Below are 21,814 nucleotides of genomic sequence, written 5' to 3' on the forward strand. Positions count from 1 at the left end.
ATGATGATGATGATGATGCTGGTTCTGCTCTCAGACATCATGTTCACGAGTACGTGAACCTGAAATCAGGCGTTCAGCCGTCGCTGGTGTGAAGCCGTAAAGAGAAACCTGCCCGTTTACTGGTCTGAACGGTTGATCGTGGTCAGCTGAGTCAAACATCAGCGGCTCCGTGTGTGTTTGCATCAAACTGAAATAAAAACGTTGTTTCTCAGAACTCAACGTTCATGTGTCAGAAACTCGTCTCCGAGTTTATAGAAGTTTGTAGAAAAGAGAATTTTCATCCATCAAGGTGATTTTGTTTTTCTGCTTCACTCTCTGACATGCACGCACCCCCCCCCCCCCCCACACACACACACAGACACACACACACAGAAACACGCACACGCACACAGAAACACGCACACACACACAGAAACACGCACGCACACACACACAGAAACACGCACACACACACAGAAACACGCACGCACACACACACAGAAACACACACATACACACACACATACACAGAAACACACACACACACACAGAAACACGCACGCACACACACACACATACACAGAGAAACACGCACACCCCCCCACCCACACACACACACACATACACACACACTCACACACACACACACACACATACACACAGAAACAGATTTCATGCTTTTATATATTCATGCAGGAGTTTCAGTAAGCAAGTGGGCCATTTACTGTGTGTGTGTGTGTGTGTGTGCGTGTGTGTGTGTGTGTGTGTGTGTGTGTGTGTGTGCGTGTGTGTGTGTGTGTGTGTGTGTGTGCGTGTATGTGTGTGTGTGTGTGTGTGTGTGTGTGTGCGTGTATGTGTGTGCGTGTATGTGTGTGTGTGTGTGTGCGTGTATGTGTGTGTGTGTGTGTGTGTGTGTGTACGTGTATGTGTGTGTGTGTGTGTGTGTATGTGTGTGCGTGTATGTGTGTGTGTGTGTGTGTGTGTGTGTGTGTGCGTGTGTGTGTGTCTGTGTGTGTTATCTGTATATTCATGAGATCGTGGTCTTCCTCTCTCACTCAGAGACTGCCAGTGTTCTTCTTCACGTCCTCCGATCTATTTTTCATGAACTCTGTCAGGCTGTCCTGGTTTCAGGCCTCTGATTTATTCACTTCCTGTTGCTCATTGTGGTCCCAGTGCGGCCAGCAGAAGCTGTCTACTGGTTCCAGTGGGAGGACCCGTCATGTGGACGGAGGCCGAGCCGCACTTTACTCAAAGCCTCAAAATGTTTCTTCCATCAGACAGGAAGCAAACTGCCGCCACATTCTTCGATTTCATCTCTTTGGTTTTTTAAGGCTCATGGAAATAATTTGGATTATTGCAACACAAACATTTAATCAGAGACCAAACAGAAGAACGTGAGCGGCGTTTCCTGTGACGCGCTGCTTGTTTCGGACGTGGTGATTGGACGATAGCGTGCCGCCGTCAGTCGCCGTGAAGTGAAGGACTCGCTGTGTTTCTGTCCCCTCAGTGCACCGTGTGGGACTGGGACTCCAACGGCAAACACGACTACATCGGCGAGTTCGAGGCCACGTTCAAAGAGATGAGAGGAGCCATCGATGGACGCCAGGTAGGCTGTGTGTGTGTGTGTGTGTGTGTGTGTGACTTCAGCACACAAGTATTCAGTTTGGTTCCTTTACTGCAGTAAAAGTACTAATACCACACTGTCATTCACCTCTGTCAAGGTGTGTATCAGTAAACTGTACATAAAGTATGAGGTAATAGTACTCAGTATGCAGACAAAATAGATTCTGCTATTGTTACATTATTATATGTTATAATAATTCATTATTTTTGATGGAGTAACATAAATGTTTGTCTGCAAAGAAACTACAGGTACCTGAAAAAATTTTCTCCTCTAAAGTGTAATAAAGTAGAAAACTGCATGAAGTTACAACACTGGAGTACCTCACAACTGTAATCGAGTACTGTGCTGACTTTCCTCGAGCTCTCAGCCTCCCGGTAGCTGTGAATGTGTTGCACTTTCTCTCGTTCACACTGTTTGACAGTGAAGGTTTGTGTGAAGTCAATGGTTGCAGTGAAGGTTCACGATGGTTCGTATGAACGCGGAGGTTCAGGTTGATTCCTGAAGGTGTCAGACGACAGAACAGGAGCTGGTCAGAAAATAACACATCAACGAAACAGCAAACGTACCCAAAGTGACTTTAACTCCAATCAGAGAGGTCAAAGGTCAACAGTGAACGTGAAAGGTCTCGTTTCCCATCACAAAGTGACGCTCAGATCGTTTTATCAGCAAGACTGAGACTGATTCAGAGGACAACTGGCTTGTTAATGGACAGCCAGGTCGACCAATCGGTGACAGACAGCTGAAAGCTAGCTGACCTCATCATCATTAGAAAAAAAACATATTCACATCAACATCCATTCGTCAATCCGGACTCCTAGAAACGACATTTTACTCATTTACAACAGAAAACTCATTTCTTCATTATGCTAACAGGAGAAATGCTGCTAATTAAAACATCTGGCAAGCCAAAAACTGTTGATCCTGAACATGATCTGAGATCCAGTGAGCTGTGGTGTGACAGCAGGTGGGAAGTGATGATGATGATGATGATGATGATGATGATGGCTAATTAGTCTTTAGATTTAAGGCCCCACAGTTTGGTCAACATGCTGCAGACAGACTGCAGGTCCTGGTTAGCAGATGCTACAGTTAGCCTGATGATTCGCTGTAGAAATGATGAGTTCAGACAGCAGGTGTGTTCACAGGTGTGTTCACAGGCTCCCTCCTTAGTCTGATCTAGTCTGACAGTAAAGTAAAAGTAAAAATACCACAGCATGAATACTCAGTCAAATGTTTACTTCAGTAAAAGTAAAACAAAGTACGAACACGAAAACATCAAAAGTGGAAGCAGCCACTGGGCAGGAGCCCGTCAGTGTCACAGCGGAAAGAAAACAGGAAGTTCAAGTAGCTCTACAGTGTACTTAAATACTGTAGTTGAATAAATGTACTCAGTTACTTTCCACCACTGGTTTGAAAGCTGTTTGTACCGGACCAGGAGCTCCGGCTGTTTGGTTTGTGGCATGCTAACGTGCTACTCTGGATAGTGAACGTAAGGCGTGAGCGCGATCCCTGCTAAACATCATCATTGTCATTCTGAGCATATTGCCACACTGGCGATGACATTTAGCAGTTAGCAGTTAGCCTAGCTGTAAACAGTCTCCTGCTGGAAACAGCCGTCAGCAGCAGGAAGCTCCGTATGGACCGGTTTGTAGCCACGTTACCTTCGCTCGAGCTGCGTCAGTAATGTGGCTACAAACCAGTTAGCAGCAGACTTTGAGCCTGGGAGGTTTAAGCAGAAGCTACTTGATCTCCGCCTGGTCCTGCAGCTCCAAGATGTTCTGAAAATGTCAATTAGCAGCGTGACTGCCCTTTAAAAATGGACCTTTGGGGCCATAATGCCTCCGGGTTTATTTAGACAGACGTGGCGTAATTAGCCTGGATGCTGGAGGCGGAGGCAGAGCTGATGAAGACACAGCTGTCCAACATAAAAGCGGCCGCAAATGAGAGTGCTCCTGACTCGTCCATTAACGGCGTTCTGTTTCCAAACGCTCAGGTTGTGTTTGTGTGGAAACTCCCTGAAGACCATCAACCGGCTGAAAGCACAGTAACACTGTCGGAGTCAGTCTCAGCTGCCTCGTTATCAGTGACGAGGAGAGGAACGTTTTCACTGTAACCACCCGGACTGATGAAATCATACCACAGTTTTCATTGACCTTCATTAACCGCCATCACGCCGTCTCACTGTGGAAAAATGTAAATAAAATAAATCTTCTGCAGGACAAAGAGACAGAGAGCCGTCAAACATGAAGTACTGGAGGTGATCAGTCAGGATGACGTTATTGATCTTCTCACCTTTAACTTTGACGTGTGACAGGATTAAACTGCTCTGAATGAACGTGAGTTTAGATTCTCTGACCCGCATCAAGACTCAAACCAGACTTCTGTACCCAGTCTGTGGCTCTCAGCCCCGAGCTCATCGGTTACAGCTGAAGAGGTCGTTCCCATTGTGTGATTCATGACCACAAAGACACACAGAGACACTCGGAGACACTCAGAGACACAAAAAGATGCACAAAGACACTCAGAGACACACAAAGACGCAGGGTCTCCTCGCTCCTCGGGACGTCTTTTCATCCCTGTGTTACCCCCCAGCAGAGGAGAGCTGCTTCACCCTCCTTCACAGGAGACAACGGGAGCAGACCCCCCCCCCCTCCTCTGTTCAGGTTTTATTTATCGGCCTCCTTCCTCAGCTGACAGTCTGCTCGCGGCCGGCGGCACAGAAACGAGAATCCCTCGGAGCTGAGGCCTCCGGGGAGTTCTCCGTTCATCCTCCTTCGTCCTCCTCCTCCTCCTCCATCCATCCATCCATCCGGACGCAAATAGAGTCTGAACCGCTACGTGTCCCCTGGTCTCCACGGTAACATGTAATGGAGTCGGGGCGAATCCTCGGCGGCCTTGTTTGTGCAGCTGAAGGATTGTCTTTAGCTCGGAGGGTTTGTGGTTAACACACCTCCTGAATATAAAGCTGCAGCTGTCTGAACCTCGACGTGTGCAGTGAAAACCAGCGGAGGACTCTGGAAGAGGAAGACCTTCATATCAGGCCACACTTAAAGAGCGATTTGTTATTTGTGCTCAGTTATGTTTTGTAGGTTTGTATTGTTTTTCCTAAATAACCTGGATGAAATATATAATTTAGAGGAACACATAGAAAGTAATAACACACTCACACACATATGCACACAAACACACACACACACACACACGCACACACAGTTCTGCTGTCTTTTAATAATATTAATTGCATACTCTAAAGTTAAATACAGATTAAATGGAAATGATTTTCCACAGAATACATGCAGACACTGCGAGGTTGTGAGCCCTGGGTAGTGTCTGCAGGGCTTCTCTCAGGCTGCACACGGCCCCAGCAAGCTCCACCAATGAGGTCGGACAGCCTGTTGCAAAAAATGACTTTAATTTTGTTCAATATCGCTGATCACGATGCTCTTTTTTAAATTAACTGTGAACTTTGTGGACTGAAGAGATTATTTTGAAGCACTGAGGAATCACCCAGCTGTGTTAATGTGGTGATCTGATTATGACCTGATGTGAGGACAATAACTCAGTTTCAGTGTTAAAACACTGTGACGTCTGAAGCAAATGTCCCACTGGGACAATAAAGTCTGTCTCATCTTATATGACTTGTTTATGGGACTGATCAGTGTCCCAGCAGAGGACAAAGTGTCCAATCAGAGATCAGCTTCTGCAGGCTTTTAATTTGAAATCACCTGAGCAGGTGATGGGATGTGGCCGCTGCAGGCAGATTGTTTCCCATCATCAGACAGCTGATCGTCTCCTCCGGCAGAGACAGACTGTCTCCGTGAAACAAAAACACAGACGACATGTTTTGACTCTGAGGACGAATAATTCAACCGCTCAGCTGATCAGTGACATCCAATCATATTCCTGCTGGTGTGCGCAGAGTGATCCCGGGCCGTCAGGTGCTCAGTGGACAGTGTCCATCGGTGTGTGACTGTGTGTGTGTGAACAGGTGAATGACAGGAGAATATAGGGCAGTGTGTGTGTCATGGTTGGTTTGGGGATATTTAGGACATTTTAACTGAACAATTATTGGATTCTGATGAAATAAAGCATTAAATAAAATGAATTCACTGTATGTTCTCAGGTTTTGTCTTGTTCTTCCTGTCAGCTACTGAATGCTGACGTGAACGAACCCTGCTGAGTGACATATATATGAAATATAACATGTTTGTTTGTCTGTATTCAGTTTGCGGAGGATAAAGGAGCTGAAGCCCACTGACGGTCTGTTGGTGTGTTTTCAGGTGCAGTGGCCGTGCATAAATCCAAAATATAAAGTCAAGAAGAAGAATTACAAGAACTCTGGGATCGTCATTCTGAACCAGTGCAAGGTGACTGAACTAAAACACTTTATTCTTTTCTTACAACTGGAAATACTCATTTTAACAAACCAAAATGTAACAACAAAAGTTAGTAATGACGATATGAGCTGATCAGATTAAACTGAAAAACAAATTTTACATCTGGAGTGCCACAAAGCTCTGTCCCGAGTCCACTGCTGCTCAGTCTCAATACGTCACCACCATGAACCAGAACACAGCACTGACGTTCGTTGATATGCAGATGACACACAACTCTCTGCTGAACTGTAGCTGCTGAGGAGCTGAGGCTTCACTGCTGGACTGACTGACTGTATGAGAGCCTTGAACCATGTGGTCAGACATGAGTTCACACAGCTGAGGCAAATGGAAATCTTCTTTCATTTAAAAGCCACCTGAGCAGTGGCGTGCACAGACTTTTTGAAGGGCAGGGGCGAAAAGGAAAAAAGGGCACATCCTCGCCACTGAAGAGGGCACTTTAGCACGCGTTTTGGCTCCCAGGGGCACTTTAGCGCGTGTTTTGGCATCCAAGAGGGCACTTTAGAGCGCGTTTTTCAAAAACTGGGCCACGAGGGGCGCCACCTGAGTGACGTCAGTGTAAATGTCTGAATGACTTTCAAGTAATATCGCCTTCACATCACCTGAGTAACTCACCTAAGTTATTATCTGTACACATGAAGCCTGCACATTGGTGCAGGCTAATTAGGATCCAGACACTCTTCATCGTTGAAGACGTGAACAGTGTTAGATTCTCTTTAACATGAGAACCGGCTCTCTTCAGTTCCTGTAAAGGGTCCCGCTGGTTCCACATGTTTCAGCCCAGATTTAAATATTACACCCAACAGTTGAGCCTTTAAATACTCAGGTGGAGCTTTTCCTCAGCCTCGTCTTGTTTTTCCGGAGGCTGATGGCGTCTGACTGGCAGACTGTTAGAGGAACCAATTATGTCGCACTGAGCCGCCTGACTGACCTGACATTTCCTGCCAGACGATGCCGAACGGCGCTCAGACGGCGAGCGAGGGGAGCCTGGGGAATCCTGCCGCCGAATGAAAGCCAGATAACATTTAGCCTGATGACACTCGACGCACGAGGAGTTCCCGCTTCAAAACGAGTTAACGGCCGTTTGAAAACCAGAACGAGGTTCAGCGCGACGTGGAAACAAATGATCAAGCCGCTCTGATGCTGCGACGTAATTTACACTCGACAGACGAGGAGTTCGAGAGGAGGCAGGAAACGAAACCACATGTTTCAAGAGCAGGAGGCGAGTCAGCGGCGAGATGACAGAACGAGAGCAGGTTCAGGGGCCGGCTCGCTAACGAACTGCTGCTCGTGGAGGTAACGATCTGTCATCCATCTTCAGCTGCAGCTCTGCCCCCAAAACATCAGCTGATGTTCCAGAGATTCCTCCTGAGCTCATTCTGTCTCAGCAGCCGGGGCCACGCTCAGGAGCCCAGGGGCCCCCGGCAGAGGCAGGTCCTGACCCAGGGGCCCCCCCGGCAGAGGCAGGTCCTGACCCAGGGGCCCCAGGCGGAGCCGTGTTCTGACCCAGGGGCCCCAGGCGGAGCCATGTTCTGACCCAGGGCCCCCGGCAGAGGCAGGACTTGACCCAAGGGCCCCTGGCAGAGGCGTGTCCCCTGCCCTCTGTTGTGACCACTCACCAGTTTCTAAGCGACACTGTTGGTATCACAGCGATAGAAATGATCAGTGATGATCAGATAGTTTAGAAGTGTTATCAACAAATTGTACCAGCATTTACGAGATGCAGTCGGTGAACTGGGGGGGCTGCGCCCCTCCTGGAGGTGGACGAGAAGCAGCATGAGATGGAAACATGAAGCATGAGTGTTTGCCATCACGCTGTTTCACCTTCTCTCCTCGGCCCAGTTTTCTTCTCATGTATTATCATAATCTGTTCTCACGAGGCTCTCGGGGAAAAGGGGGTCAGCGCTCCCATCATGTGACCAGCGAGTCGATGCTGCAGGAAATCCTCAGTCTGGCTCACTGAGGCCACTGAGACGAGCGCAGTGAGGGAGTTTATTACAGGGTCAAAATGCTTCATGTAAAAACATCTTAGCTTTAGCTTTGAAGCTCAGCAGTGTGTGACGGATCACACTTTTAAAGTTTGATTACTTGTGACAGCAGGTACGAGGTGAAAGCTTTGTTTAGTCAGTTACTGATTAAAAGCCGGAGCCACAGGATGAAACACTGAGGATCTAATCATTTAGTTTACAAGATTAAAGAATCAGTGAATAACAGTCTGAAACCCACAACATCACATTTCAGAGGAGAGCTGGACCTCTGCATAAACACACACACACACACACACTAGTTCCCAGTGTGTCTGTTAGAAATGTGTAGTCTTCAAGCCTTGATGACATCACTATGACATCATCAAGGAGCGAGAGAAGACACTGTTTCACAGCTGAGGAGGAAGAACCTGGACCAGGATCTGATCTTCAGGTGTAAAAGTGTCACGGAAACCTTTAAAGTGTTGACATGTTTCGTCACAGCAGCAATAAACAGCTGTTCGTCTTTTTTAACCTGCGTTTATTCAGGGGGGGTTCACACCCTGATCACATTCACACACTTACACACATTCACACCTGGAAGCTGCTCAGTGTAACCATGGTGTGATCTGCTGGCCAGCGAGCAGCAGGGTGAGGGGGGATTAGAGTCCAAGGTCCTGACTCTGACCGTCCAGTCACAAGCTCACAGTTCACACCTCCATGAATCTGATTGGACATTACTGGACAGCTGGTAAACAAACAACGGGCCAATGAGAATGAACGAAAACAGCTGATCCAAGAGTGACTGACGTTAACAACCTCTAAATATTAATGTGTTCTTTTCTCTCTGCAGATCATTAAGATGCACTCGTTCCTGGATTACATCATGGGAGGCTGTCAGATCCAGTTTACTGTGAGCACACACACGCACAGAGACACACACACGCATGCACACACACACGCACAGAGACACACACACCGACTCACACATGCACACACACACGCACAGAGACACACACACACGCATGCACACACACACACACGCACACATACACACACACACGCACAGAGACACACACACACGCATGCACACACACACACATACACACACACACGCAGAGACATACACACATGCATGCACACACACACGCACACAGACACACACATACACGCACACACAGACTCACACACACACAGTCACGCACACATACACACACAACACACACACACATAAGCACACACACACACGTATGCACACGTACGCACACAGGCACGCACACACACGCACACACATACACGCACACACAGACTCACACACACACAGTCACGCACACACACACACACACACGCACACGCACGCACACACGCACACACATACACATACACGCACACATACGCACACACACACACACAGACTCACACACACATACGCACACACACACACACATATGCACACACACTCACTCACATGCACACACACACAACACACACTCACATGCACGCGCACACACATACGCACACACACACACTCACTTGCACACACACACACACACACGCACACATATGCACACACACACACACTCACATGCACACACACATACGCACACACGCACACACACACACACATACGCACACGCACACACACAGGTCGTATTCAGGTCATTTTTCTGCTTCATATTCTCGTTAGGAGAAAACATGTCAGAGTAGTTCTGATGTCACCATGGAAACAGTAACCACAGTGACGTTCAGCAGCATCAGTGTCCCAGTTAATATCCAGCTGTTCTCACTGGGACCAGTTCGACCAGCCTGATGCTGCAGCTCCTTTCCTCCCTTTAAGAGCACAATAACGTTTTTTAAAGTTGACCTGACTCGACTCGTCCTGACTCGACTCGTCCTGACTCGACTGGAGCTGACTTTTGTGCCAACCAAGGGGGAGCACACCGGGTCAACCAATCAGCATCAAGGGATCACTTAGTTATCAGCTGAGGACTGAGATCAGCTGATTGATTCCAGCCTGGTGTGCTCCTCCTCGGTTGGAACGAAAACCTGCAGCCATCAGTTCGTTAATTAAGATTAATTAGCCGCATTAATTCTGAACAGACCAGACAAAAAACAAAGCAGCGAGAAAATCACAACTTTCATCAAAGTTCATAAAGACGCATGTTTTAATGTAAATGTTGAATCTGTGAGTGGAGGTGATGGAGCAGGCTGAACTTTCAGCAGAGGCTTCCTTTAAGCTTTTAACCACAGTTCATATAAAGACAAGCTGTGGTCATGCCACAGGGAACACCCGGTGCATGCTGGGATACACCTCAACTCTCTGTAACTCAGAGGAAAAGTGACTTCTTAACACCTTCAAACTTCCTCCGTCAGTCAGTCAGTGAAGCCAACATGATGTCGCTGAGCGCCGCCTGCCGTTAACAGCAGAACAGCAGAACAAAGCTTCTCGTCTCCGTGTTGATTCGCCGTCGCCGGGCGGAAAACACTTCCCTCCAACCTGCAGTCAGTCAGCAGAAGAAAAGCTTTCTCTTCTCGTGTATTTCTGAAGAGGTTCAGTCCCCCAGGAGGGTCACAGACCCACTTTACATGTAAACACCAGGAAGCTTGGGTTCAGCAGGAACAGCAGTGAACACAGAGTGTGTTGTTTCCCTGCAGCAGTGTGTCCAATCACAGGTTTGTTTGTTGGCTCGTGTCGTCTCCAGAGGAAACTCTGACTGCAGGTTATTTTAGTTTAGTCGACTGAACGGAAAAGAACAAACTGCTGCTTTCTTCTTGTTTTTACAGACTAACAATTCATTTACGAACCGGTGATTCCCTCTGGACCCCGAGTTCCTACTTAAATTCTGCCAAAGTGGCTTCAGGGACAGCAAAGCTAAATGATATTTGTACCTGTTTACCATATATTTATACTTCAAAATACAGAAAAAGTGCGCTGTGTTCTGGAACATAAAGGCTGAAATAGTTCCTTATATTAAATAAACTCCAAACCAGCTCAAACCTACAACCTGATTGTTGAGTGAAGACTCATTACTTTAGCACAGATTACTTTAGCACAGATTACTTTAGCATAAATTACTGCAGCTTCTAAACGAATTATTTTTTAATGCTTCCAAATATTTGGTAAAAAACAGACATATTTCATATGATGCTTTGATATCGCTGGGCTACATAGTACAAATACATACATACTATATATTTGACATATGTATATTAGCTCTGTGAAGCTACACTTAGCCACAGCTGTGCTTTGAGCTGCATGCTAACGTGCTCACAATAGCAGTGCCTATCTGCTGATCGCTAGCAGTGAACACGAACGTCTTTAGCTGTTGGACACATTCAAATGTTGACCTGCTATTACGGTTCATCCTGTGGGAAACATGAACGACGCTGGTCTCTGATTGGTTGTCACGTCTCCAGGTAGCCATTGACTTCACAGCCTCTAACGGAGATCCTCGGAACAGCTGCTCTCTGCACTACATCCACCCGTACCAGCCCAACGAGTACCTGAAGGCTCTGGTGGCTGTGGGAGAGATCTGCCAGGACTACGACAGGTCAGTCTACGCCTAATTCAGACATAACACAGCAGCCAATCAGATGAGTCCGTTCGTTAGCACACAAATAACGCAACTCATCTCATGTCATGACTGGTTCCCTTCCAAAATAAGAGCATCAGCTTTAGAAGAATAGTCCAACACTTTGGGAAACAGTCTTTGTAAGACAGTGAGATGTTCAGATGGATATCAGTCCCACCTGTTTGTTCACTACAGACCTGAACTCAGGATGCGATTAGCCTAGCTTAGCATAACCTAGCTTAGCATAAAGACTGGAAATAGGAGGAAACAGCTAGCTTGGCTCAGTCCAAAGTTCAGAAACACACCTTTCAACACTTCTAAAGCTCGCTAACATGTTGGGCCTCGTTTGTCTCGGCCTCTTTAGTAAAACTCAGTCTGTGGTAGTAAAGGGAGTTAGGAGCAGGGACTACTTCATGACAAACAACAGTGTCTCCATCCGCCCAGACGCCTCTGCAGCAGGTTGCAGGACGCAGTCACTTCACCGACTGCTGCTCAAAACAAACTACTGGATGAATTTAAGGTGTAGAAGGTGAATCAAACCCTTTAAATTATGAGCTGCGATCCACAATTAGAGCCGCCTTTAACAGAACAACAGTAGAAGTAACCACAGAACAAACGTGCCTCCTTGTTTTTCATATATTTCTGCACTTTCCTTCACTTTTCGGTCGAATGATCTGAGCAGGAAGTAATCACCTCTCTGCTTCACAAACACTCCCACAGCCAATCACAAGTAATTTCTTTGCTTTGTTGTGAGGTAGCGCCGGTCTGAATGCGCTCGTTAACTCCTGCTGGCAGCCAATCACAAGCCCTCCTCCGGCCTGAGACGTTTCTGTATTTCTTTCTTCTCACAGTGACAAAATGTTCCCAGCGTTCGGCTTCGGAGCTCAGATCCCTCCTGACTACAAGGTAATTTAACCGCTCAGCTCGCCGTCTCTCCCAGCATGCTCTCTGTCAGCGGGGGGGGCTGGAGAGCATAAGGCAAACCCTGCCGGTGATTACCACCCCGTGGTGCCGCTGGTTGAATTGTATTCCCCCCCCGCCCCTTCACTTCCCTTTCAATGCTGCTCATCTGATGCTGCGTTCACATCATACTGTGTGTTAAAAGCGCCGATCATCTCCGTCCACGACCAGAATGTAGACTATTAGCTCGACAGCGGCTCAGAGATAAACGTCTGAACACGTCAAAGCTAACAGCAGCAGCGCGGTGTTAGCTAACGCTAACTGATGCTACTGAGTCAGTTCATGCTACATTTCAATAGAATCACATTTCACATAATGACCAGACTCATGTGGTGCTTTCATCCTTTAAATATGATGTGACCCCAGTGTCACCTCCCAGTCCAGAGGGGGGTCATCTCTCCAGTGAGTCTGGTTGTTTGTTTCAATGATACAGAAGGGGGGGCAAAAAGATGTTGAGGGATGAAGGTGATGAGACTTCTTTCATTGTCTTTTTTTGATGCAGAGATCAAACAGACTTCCTGTATGTCCCCCCTCCCTCCCCTCTGCAGGTCTCCCATGACTTTGCGGTGAATTTTAATGAGGAGAACCCAGAGTGTGCAGGTAGGTGCTTTGATTTTCTTGCTCTCTTTGAAAAAACATATTTGCTGGTGAGCCTCAGGAGTTTGAGGAGGAAGGCTTTGATGTGGGGATTAGTTTGATGATGACGAGGCTGCGGGTCAAAGGAACTGACGGAGGGGCTGACCACGTCTGCAGGTGACTCCGGCTCAGGTGAACAAGCACAGGAAGCTGCTGTCTTGGTTTGTCTTTAACTCCTCGTGCACACACCTGAGCACTGTTAGTCTAGTTACTTTTCAAAATGTAATATATTACTAGTTACTTTCATTACTGCCTGTGTGAAGTATTACGTTACTGACAACGTTTGCATTACTTTCACCAAAATAACTGCAGAAGTACGACGTCATATATTACATTTATATTATGGTTTGTAAAAACAACAGCATCTACTGTAACCTCATCACCTGGTCTCTATGGCAACACTATTCCCTGCAGGATTTATTCATGTCTGTCCTGATTCATATTGTCCTGTCCTGTCAGGTATCCAGGGCGTGGTGGAGGCCTACCAGGCCTGCCTCCCCAAGCTGCAGCTTTACGGTCCCACCAACATCGCCCCCATCATCCAGAAGGTCGCCAACTCCGCCTCGCAGGAGGTCCACACCAAAGAGGCCATGGTACGACTCTCCTGACAGGCCTGTCCATTGGTCACTCCCTCCCCCAGATACCCTGACGATGTGTCTGCCATGAAAGCACCACAGCGGACAGAAGTACTGCAGACACCTGAAAGATTCAACAGCAGAAATAATCTTGTGCAACATGTTTCAGTTCGTTTGGCTCGGTTAGTCCGGTGGTTAGTTTGTTTAACTCGTAGTGAAAGACAGAAGTTGTCTCAGGACACTTTCCAGACAGAGCAGGTACAGACCAAAGTCTTAATCCACAGAGACCCAAACACCTGGAGACAGAGAGAGACAGGACCAGGATCAGGGTTCGAACTAAATCATTTTCTTTTATTGTTGCTTGTTTTATCACAGTGATGATAAAAATCTGTCGATCGGGTTTGAAGTCAGCTGACAGACGGGTCTGTTGACGTTCTCTGTCTCGTAGCAATACTTCATCCTGCTGATCCTGACCGACGGCGTCATCACAGACATGGCCGACACGAGGGAGGCCATCGTCCAGGCCTCCCACCTCCCCATGTCCGTCATCATCGTCGGGATCGGGAACGCCGACTTCAGCGACATGCAGATGCTGGACGGGGACGACGGAATCCTGCGATCGCCCAAAGGAGAGCCCGTCCTCCGGGACATCGTCCAGTTCGTCCCCTTCCGCAACTTCAAACACGTGAGTCATAACTCTGGAGTTTGTATTAATAACGTAGAACAACTTTATTGATAATCACCTTCGTTGACACTGTGGCTCCCCTGGCTGCAGTGACCATGACGACCACTGTTACATTCATTCATTCACAAGCGACTAACACTCAGTGTGAAAGACCTCCATCTCCTCCCAAAGCTGGACTAGAATTTTGGATTAGACTAGATTTGGGAAAAAGGATGTTATGCATTTCCTGTAGCTGCTTCACAATAAAAGCCTGTATGAGAGTTGTCGATGTCAAATAACAAATTACCTCTCGAATAAAATAAAAAAGTGCTGAAAAGTCGAGCGGGCTGTAACAGCAGGATCAGAGTTTTGGCCTCTGTTTTACCTGCTCATCCTATGTTGAACTTTTCCTCTTTTCATCATAATTTTGTGTAACTTTGTTCGTCTGACTGGAAGTTTCTGTTTTCTGTTGTAAAGCACTTGTTGTTTCTGTGTAACTTTTTATTACGACCACAGTTCTCTGTTCTGTCGTCCGGCAGCTGAAAGCCTCTGAACATGAGCAGCAGGTTTCATGTTTATTTAAAGTGTTGCTTCTTCGTAGAACATTTTTCAGTGTGTATATAGTATAACTCGGTGTGACCCGACAATAAGTGAAGACTGTGAAGTGTAAGGAAAGCAATAAGCCGAGAAGAGGAGAAAGAGTGTTTCTTAATAAAGATCAGAGCATATTGGAAGTGGAGGAGGTCGAGAGGAGAGGAGCGAGCGCGGCGTTATTGAAGAAATGAGTTTTCACCCTTTAAAAGGAAGATGGAGAGGCAATCTGCCAACTAATCTAACGGGAGACATTTTTTATTTCTCACAAATGAATTTTCAGTCTTTAACAAGTCTGAAGGTTACAGACTGTAAACTACAGTCGAGGTTTATCTCCCCAGTTTGGGCTCATTTTACAGGCGCTGGATATATTTCCTCCCCCCCAGGGTTTAATCAGTGTGATGAATGAGAGTTTCTGTCTTTGGCCCAAAAGGAGCGATTTTCATTTGACAGTAGCACAACGAGGCAGAGACGAGCAGCTCTGACTGACACTTCAGACAATTACAGCTGCTGTTCCTCCCAAAAGGAAGGAGCAGAGGAGAATTCAGGCTTTAAAGTAACAACACAGAATAAAATGTATATACTGTAGAATCTCCATTACACCATGCACCGTATGATGCACCGTATGATGCTCCGTATGATGCACCGTATGATGCACCGTATGATGCTCCGTATGATGCACTGTATGATGCTCCGTATGATGCACCGTATGATGCTCCGTATGATGCACTGTATGATGCACCGTATGATGCTCCGTATGATGCACCGTATGATGCACCTTATGATGCTCCGTATGATGCACTGTATGATGCTCCGTATGATGCTCCGTATGATGCACCGTATGATGCACCGTATGAGGCACCGTATGATGCACTGTATGATGCACCGTATGATGCTCCGTATGATGCCCTGTATGATGCACCTTATGATGCTCCGTATGATGCTCTGTATGAGGCACAGTATGATGCACTGTATGATGCTCCGTATGATGCTCCGTATGAGGCACCGTATGATGCACCGTATGATGCTCCGTATGATGCGCCGTATGATGCACCGTATGATGCTCTGTATGATGCACCGTATGATGCTCCGTATGATGCCCTGTATGATGCACCGTATGAGGCACCGTATGTGTGTTTATGTGCAATCATCCTTGTGTTATTTGTTCTTAGCTGGTTAGCGTTTAGACATTCCTGCTGGTCTTTTTTAATGATCTACTTTGATTTCCCTGCAGACAGCCACTGATTTCAGGTTTTTTTTAAAGTAAATTTGCTGCAGGGACTTGCTGCAGATAATAATCCATTACCATCAAAGCTTTGTCAATTTTATTTATTTTTGTCCCGTTTTTTTGAGCAGAAATCATTTGCCGAGCTCTCCAGAGGACTTATAGCTGCAGCCAACAACAGTGACACTCATTATCTTTAATGTGAACAAAAATCTATTCTGGAAGACAGTTCGTTCGTTAGTGTCAGCTGCATTCCCTGCTCTCACTTTATTACACGCCACAACATTAAAGTGGGAACGATAAATGTCCTCTGCGTCGCGCTGCAGGGAAATATCATAAGACTGTTAATAAAATCTAAAGGATTCATCCTCTGCAGAGCAAGAAAACAGCTGTAACACTGCTGAACTCCTCAGTCTGCTGCCTTCACGGGAGCATGTGCAGCCTTTCATTACATTTACCTTTAAGACACTGATGATGTGCAACATTTCTACACCAACCACACTGAACGATTCCCCATCACTCCACACCTGCAACACCACCCCTGATACTGTGCTGCTGCATGTTTTAACCCTTAACTTTAGACTTTTCTGGCTCTGGCTCACCAGACATCCTTCATCAGCCACGTCCTGCTCCTGTTCCCAGGCATGATGGGATATATAATCCAGGCTCCTTCCAGACCTCTGAGCTCCTCACCCTAAGGCTGAACCCAGACACTCTGCAAAGGAAACTAATTTTGGCTGCTTGGAGCCACAATTTAATCTAATCTTTCAGTTATTACCAAAAACTCATGACCATGAACGAGCGTTGAAACATACATCAGCCAGAAAAACCTTCCTTCAGGCTCACATTCTTCTTTGTTCAGACAGTCCAGTAAAGAGCTGCATCACTGCACCAAACCGGCTCATTCTCAATGTTTTTGCTCATAAACATCCATCCATCCATACACATCCGTAAAAAAATCCATCCATCATCCATAAACATCCATCCTGACAATGTTAGGGTCGCAGGTGAACAAGAATAGAACTCAAATGCAGACACATGGGGGGCTGGTGCAGTTCAACAAGTTTATTAACAGAAGAAAAATAGCAAAAAGGCTTACAGGTAGGAACAAGCTGATAAATGCAAAGAGTTCAAACAGGAGAACAGATCCTCTAGAAGAAACCAAACCCAAAAATCAAGAAACGAACAAAAGGTCCAGGTAAAAAAAAATAGAAAAAGTCCAAAATCACAGGAATCACTAGAACACACTGGAGAACAGTCACATAGACTCACAGGCTCGAAGCATGAGACAGAGACGACGACCTGACAAAGACTCACAGACTTAAATACACAGGAGAGGACGACTAATGAGACACAGGTGAACCAAATAAAACAAACACTGAGGAGGGAAAACACAGGAAGTAAAGCAGAAGATGACACATAAGGTGAACCTTCAACATAAAACAGGAAGTGACAAAACCCAGACCACGACACATCCCTCATCCTCACACATCCATCCATCCGTCATCCAGAAACATCCAACCAGAATCTGCTTCAATGTTCACTGTGATGGATCTGCAGAAAATTTCAGCTCTGAAATTAGATTTTCATGCTGTAACGTTTATCATGGTTGGAAGAAGGTCAACCTAAAACCTGAAGGATGATGGGAAAATGGTCAGCATGAATGTGAAGTAAAGGTGATTCATGGTAAATCACCATAATCGTCCTTTAAAGAGAAACCTGCAGCGCTCTTATTTTGTAGGAGATGAACACTTTCCTGTGCAGCTCGTGTGTATTTGTCGATGTGTACGAATGGATGTAAACTGTTTCCTGTCTCCGCCCTCCCCTCCACCCTCCCTTCAGGCGTCTCCAGCTGCTCTGGCTAAGACCGTGCTAGCAGAGGTGCCCAACCAGGTGGTTGACTACTACAACAGCAAGGGCATTAAGCCCAAAGTGCCCAGCGAGTACCAGTCTTCCAGGCAGTTTGGCCCCTGAGCACCGCTGCCACAGCGGCCCCTGGACAGAACCAGTCCTCCTGGACCCACAAAATGTTTACTGTCTTTTGTTCTTTGTTAATGTGGATGTTAAAGGTGCTACATGCAGCATTTTACCATGAAGAAATGCCTCATATTAGACGTTAACGTGTTCTCTGTTGACACACAAAGCCAACTAGCGGCCTGTCAGCCTCTGCACTGCATTTTACATTTCACAGGTTGGATGTACAGGACGTTTAGCTTCATGGCACAAACAGGTAGAGAGCGTTTCATTTCCTGTCGTCATCTTTCGAGTAGAGAAGCGGGTGAAGTTGCTCTCGGAGGGGAAACGGGAGCCAAGTCAGATTTCTTAGCATCATATGACGTCGGTTGCTCACGATGGATATGCAATGACAGAACAGGCGTCTGCATGCTGCCAGTGTGTGCGATTACATAGACAACTATCACTTTATAACTATAAACATGTACATATCCTTCATGTCAAGATCCAAGTTCTAATTACCACCAGAAAACCAGGGTTTACTCTTGTTATTAGTAGCCATTAGTAGCTTGTTTTAGAGGCAGATGTGTGAGCTATGTAGCATTTTGATATACTCTAAAGAATAATAGATGTTCCTGTTTCTTTGTTCTGCATCAATGTTTACAGTAACAGCTGGGTCACATCAGCAGTTATGACCTCAACGTTTCAGATGAACATCAATCATGTCGATAGGATTGACACAATCATTGGATTTGATTACAGAGACACAGCGAATTTCTGCAGAGCTTCTGAGGGGAAAGCTGCGACATGAACTCTGACGTGTGTTGGTGTGAAGTTATGAAAGAAACTGTCTTGACAGGGATTGGATGAGTCCAAAAGTTAGGAAGCTGTTTGTTAGCTGCATTGCACCATCTAACTTTATATAACCCTCCTCTGCCAGTATACACTGCCAACATTTATGATCCCATAAATCTCTTGAACAAACTGTGAGAACTTTTCTTCCAGTTAGCGACCGAGCTAGCTAGTTTTCTAACCAGTGGTTAGCAAACTGATAGCATGTCAGCTAGCCTTCAACAGGCTATTTTTGGCTGTCTAGCTAGCATGTCAGCAGTAGCTCGCCAGCTGGGCCTGCCAGTAGTCATCGCCAAGGTTCCAGCACCACCCACTTCACGTCGACATGCACATGAATGTTGGGGTGACGCTTTCTGGTGTGACCCATCACTTCACACCTGCATCCATCATCTTCAGTGACATAAAGGCTCACAAGTCATAATCTTTTCTACCTTGGATTATACATTACATGGACTCATCATAGAAGCAGGGAGGCTCATGGGAAACGAGGAAGAACTGAAATTCCATGTATAAAAATGCTAACTGTAGCACTTTTGGCATCTGCTGTGCATGCAAGCCCTGCAGAGGCTGAGCTGACCGTAACATTCAGGAGTGTTTTTAATGAATGTGAAAAGCACACAAACACAACACGGACCAACCCGAACGCTGCTTCCCTGCAGAGAGCATGACGGGTGGGGAAACAGGCGATGAAGGAATGTATGAAACCCCTTCTTCCCCCTTCTGGTTTGTTTTTATAAGAGTTTATCGAGATTTTGCTAAATTTCGTAAGGTTCGTATGTTGTAAAGCATTTTGGATCTGATAAACAAGCAAGCTGCCTTCACAGACGTCTGCATCCTCTACTGTTTTTTCCTAAAGGCGAGCAGATGCATGAACTGTTGTTTTGCATGCAAATCTCCATGCAGGACCCCTCGGTCCTTGTGGTTTCTATTTCCTGCTAGTGAATAATATGAGTTGTAATGATGTTTACAATGTACCCGATGATGGGGCTGTTCTACTCTCAAGCATGTTCATATGTGAATGAAAATGTGTGAGTAGATATAAAAGCACAACCTGAGTATCTTTGAAGAGTTTACTAGATTATGGTGATAGATTTTGGTTCCTTTGTGCCACAACACCTGCCCATCTCTCGTTCTGTCTTTGAAGAACTGATCCACTTTCTTTAGTTTCACTGGGTCCTCTTAACATCTGCAGTCTACATTTGTTTTGTTGAGTGAAGACATTTTCAGTTGGTTTTAGAAAACCGACGGTTTGCTCAGATCAGGATCAGACTAAACCAGGTGTCATTATTCCGAGGTGTCCGTGAAGATTCTTGGTGAGCCAGGTCATAGCATATGAAGTGCTAAGTCAAAGGTGCCTGAAACTCCGGCCCATACTGTAGTAAAAGAAGCCTTTGGATCATTGGCGTAGCATTTTCTAGCATTTGAAGGAAGTCCAGTGGCCTTTAACTTGACACTTGACCAGATGTCCTCTTGCTCTTCCTGGGGAATCCAGAGGTGTTCCCAGGCCAGATGGGATTAGTTATTCCTCAAACTAATTCTGGGTTAGCCCCCTGGTCTTCTTCTGGTAGGACATATTAAGAAAAGAACATCCACAGGGAGATGTCCAGGAGGCTCCCCAATCAGATGCCTTCTTCCACTGAGTGTACAGTATATGAGCCTGGTAATTCTGGTGGGGTTAGTAGTGTTGTGAAGTTCATGAACGAACTGGTTCTTTTAAACGGCTGCTTATTAGATATGCAAATAGCATCACGCCACCTTGTGCACGCTGCCTTCACGTGAGTGCGCCAGTAACAAAACAAAGCAAAGCACTGTCAAAGCAGAGTGATATGGCGCCACCCTGTGGAATATTTACAATTAATCCAGATCAGACTTTAAAATCTAATCCACACGTCAAATAAGGTTATAATCAATATTTCAGAATAATTTAAACTCATATTGGTGGGATATCTACATTCATTCCTCCCAGTGGTTATTTCCAAGATAAAACGAGTTCAGGCCAGACTGCCTTCTTAAAACTTCATAAATATAAAAATGAGCCAAAAGAGCCAGTTTTCGGAACGGCTCACCAAGATCCGGCTCCCCTCAAAGAGCCATAAATCCCATCTCTAGTGGTTAGGTAAAGGACAATGCCAGAGGAGGACTTTAACAGACTCTCACACCAGATTCTGACAGAGGAGGCCGGAGATAGAAGAGAGTAAAGAAATGTTTTAATTAATGTTCAGCAAGCAAAGAGTTCCAAATCGGTCCAGATGAGGTCCAAGGGTGGAGCAGGAGGGTCTCCATGAGGAGACCGACGAGGTCCAGACGAGGGTTGGAGTGGTTGGTTTTCCACTCGAGTCTCACAGGTAGAGCAGACAGGCAGGGCACAAACATGAGACGGTGCCTGGAATCACCTGAGCAGGGACACAGGGACAGGTCGGGGTTCTGACGTTGATCGATACAGGACAGTCTGCAGACTCAGCACATGAAGGTCTTTGTGGTTACTACACTGTTCAACAAATAGCAGTCATTTGTCCGGGGGCTTTATACTGTGCGGCCATGTGGTCTTGATCGTGTCATTGAACACACCTGTGCTCAATCAGAGGAGAGGCTGGCCCGACCTGTTGGCCCCACCCTGAAGTCACAGTGGCTAACCAATGCCTATTGGGTGAGCAGTGTCATGTGATCAATAAAAATTCATGTTTACTCTATAAACACTCCTCAAAACAAAGAATCTTGGTCCATTAATGACTCGTGCTGGTAAGTTCACTGTTTTTAATGGTTTCATGTGACACATGCACAACATTTCCACGTCGTTTCCACCCCCCCACACACACAGTTGGATT

At 46.2% G+C, this 21,814-nt stretch overlaps 1 protein-coding gene across 1 annotated transcript in view; it reads left to right on the plus strand.

Moving 5' to 3' along the window:
- cpne4a (copine IVa) overlaps positions 1 to 18,158 on the plus strand; it is a 40,341-nt gene extending 22,183 nt beyond the window's left edge. The window contains exons 7-15 of the mRNA XM_041941677.1: positions 1,487 to 1,585; positions 5,884 to 5,970; positions 8,815 to 8,874; positions 11,379 to 11,512; positions 12,385 to 12,439; positions 13,042 to 13,093; positions 13,589 to 13,722; positions 14,153 to 14,389; positions 18,027 to 18,158. Of these exons, the coding sequence (XP_041797611.1) occupies positions 1,487 to 1,585; positions 5,884 to 5,970; positions 8,815 to 8,874; positions 11,379 to 11,512; positions 12,385 to 12,439; positions 13,042 to 13,093; positions 13,589 to 13,722; positions 14,153 to 14,389; positions 18,027 to 18,158 (990 nt within the window). The remainder of the gene's footprint in view (positions 1 to 1,486; positions 1,586 to 5,883; positions 5,971 to 8,814; positions 8,875 to 11,378; positions 11,513 to 12,384; positions 12,440 to 13,041; positions 13,094 to 13,588; positions 13,723 to 14,152; positions 14,390 to 18,026) is intronic.
- The last annotated feature ends 3,656 nt before the right edge of the window (positions 18,159 to 21,814 follow it).

Source organism: Chelmon rostratus, chromosome 8 (assembly GCF_017976325.1).
Source record: "Chelmon rostratus isolate fCheRos1 chromosome 8, fCheRos1.pri, whole genome shotgun sequence".
NCBI classification, from domain to species: Eukaryota; Metazoa; Chordata; class Actinopteri; order Chaetodontiformes; family Chaetodontidae; genus Chelmon; species Chelmon rostratus.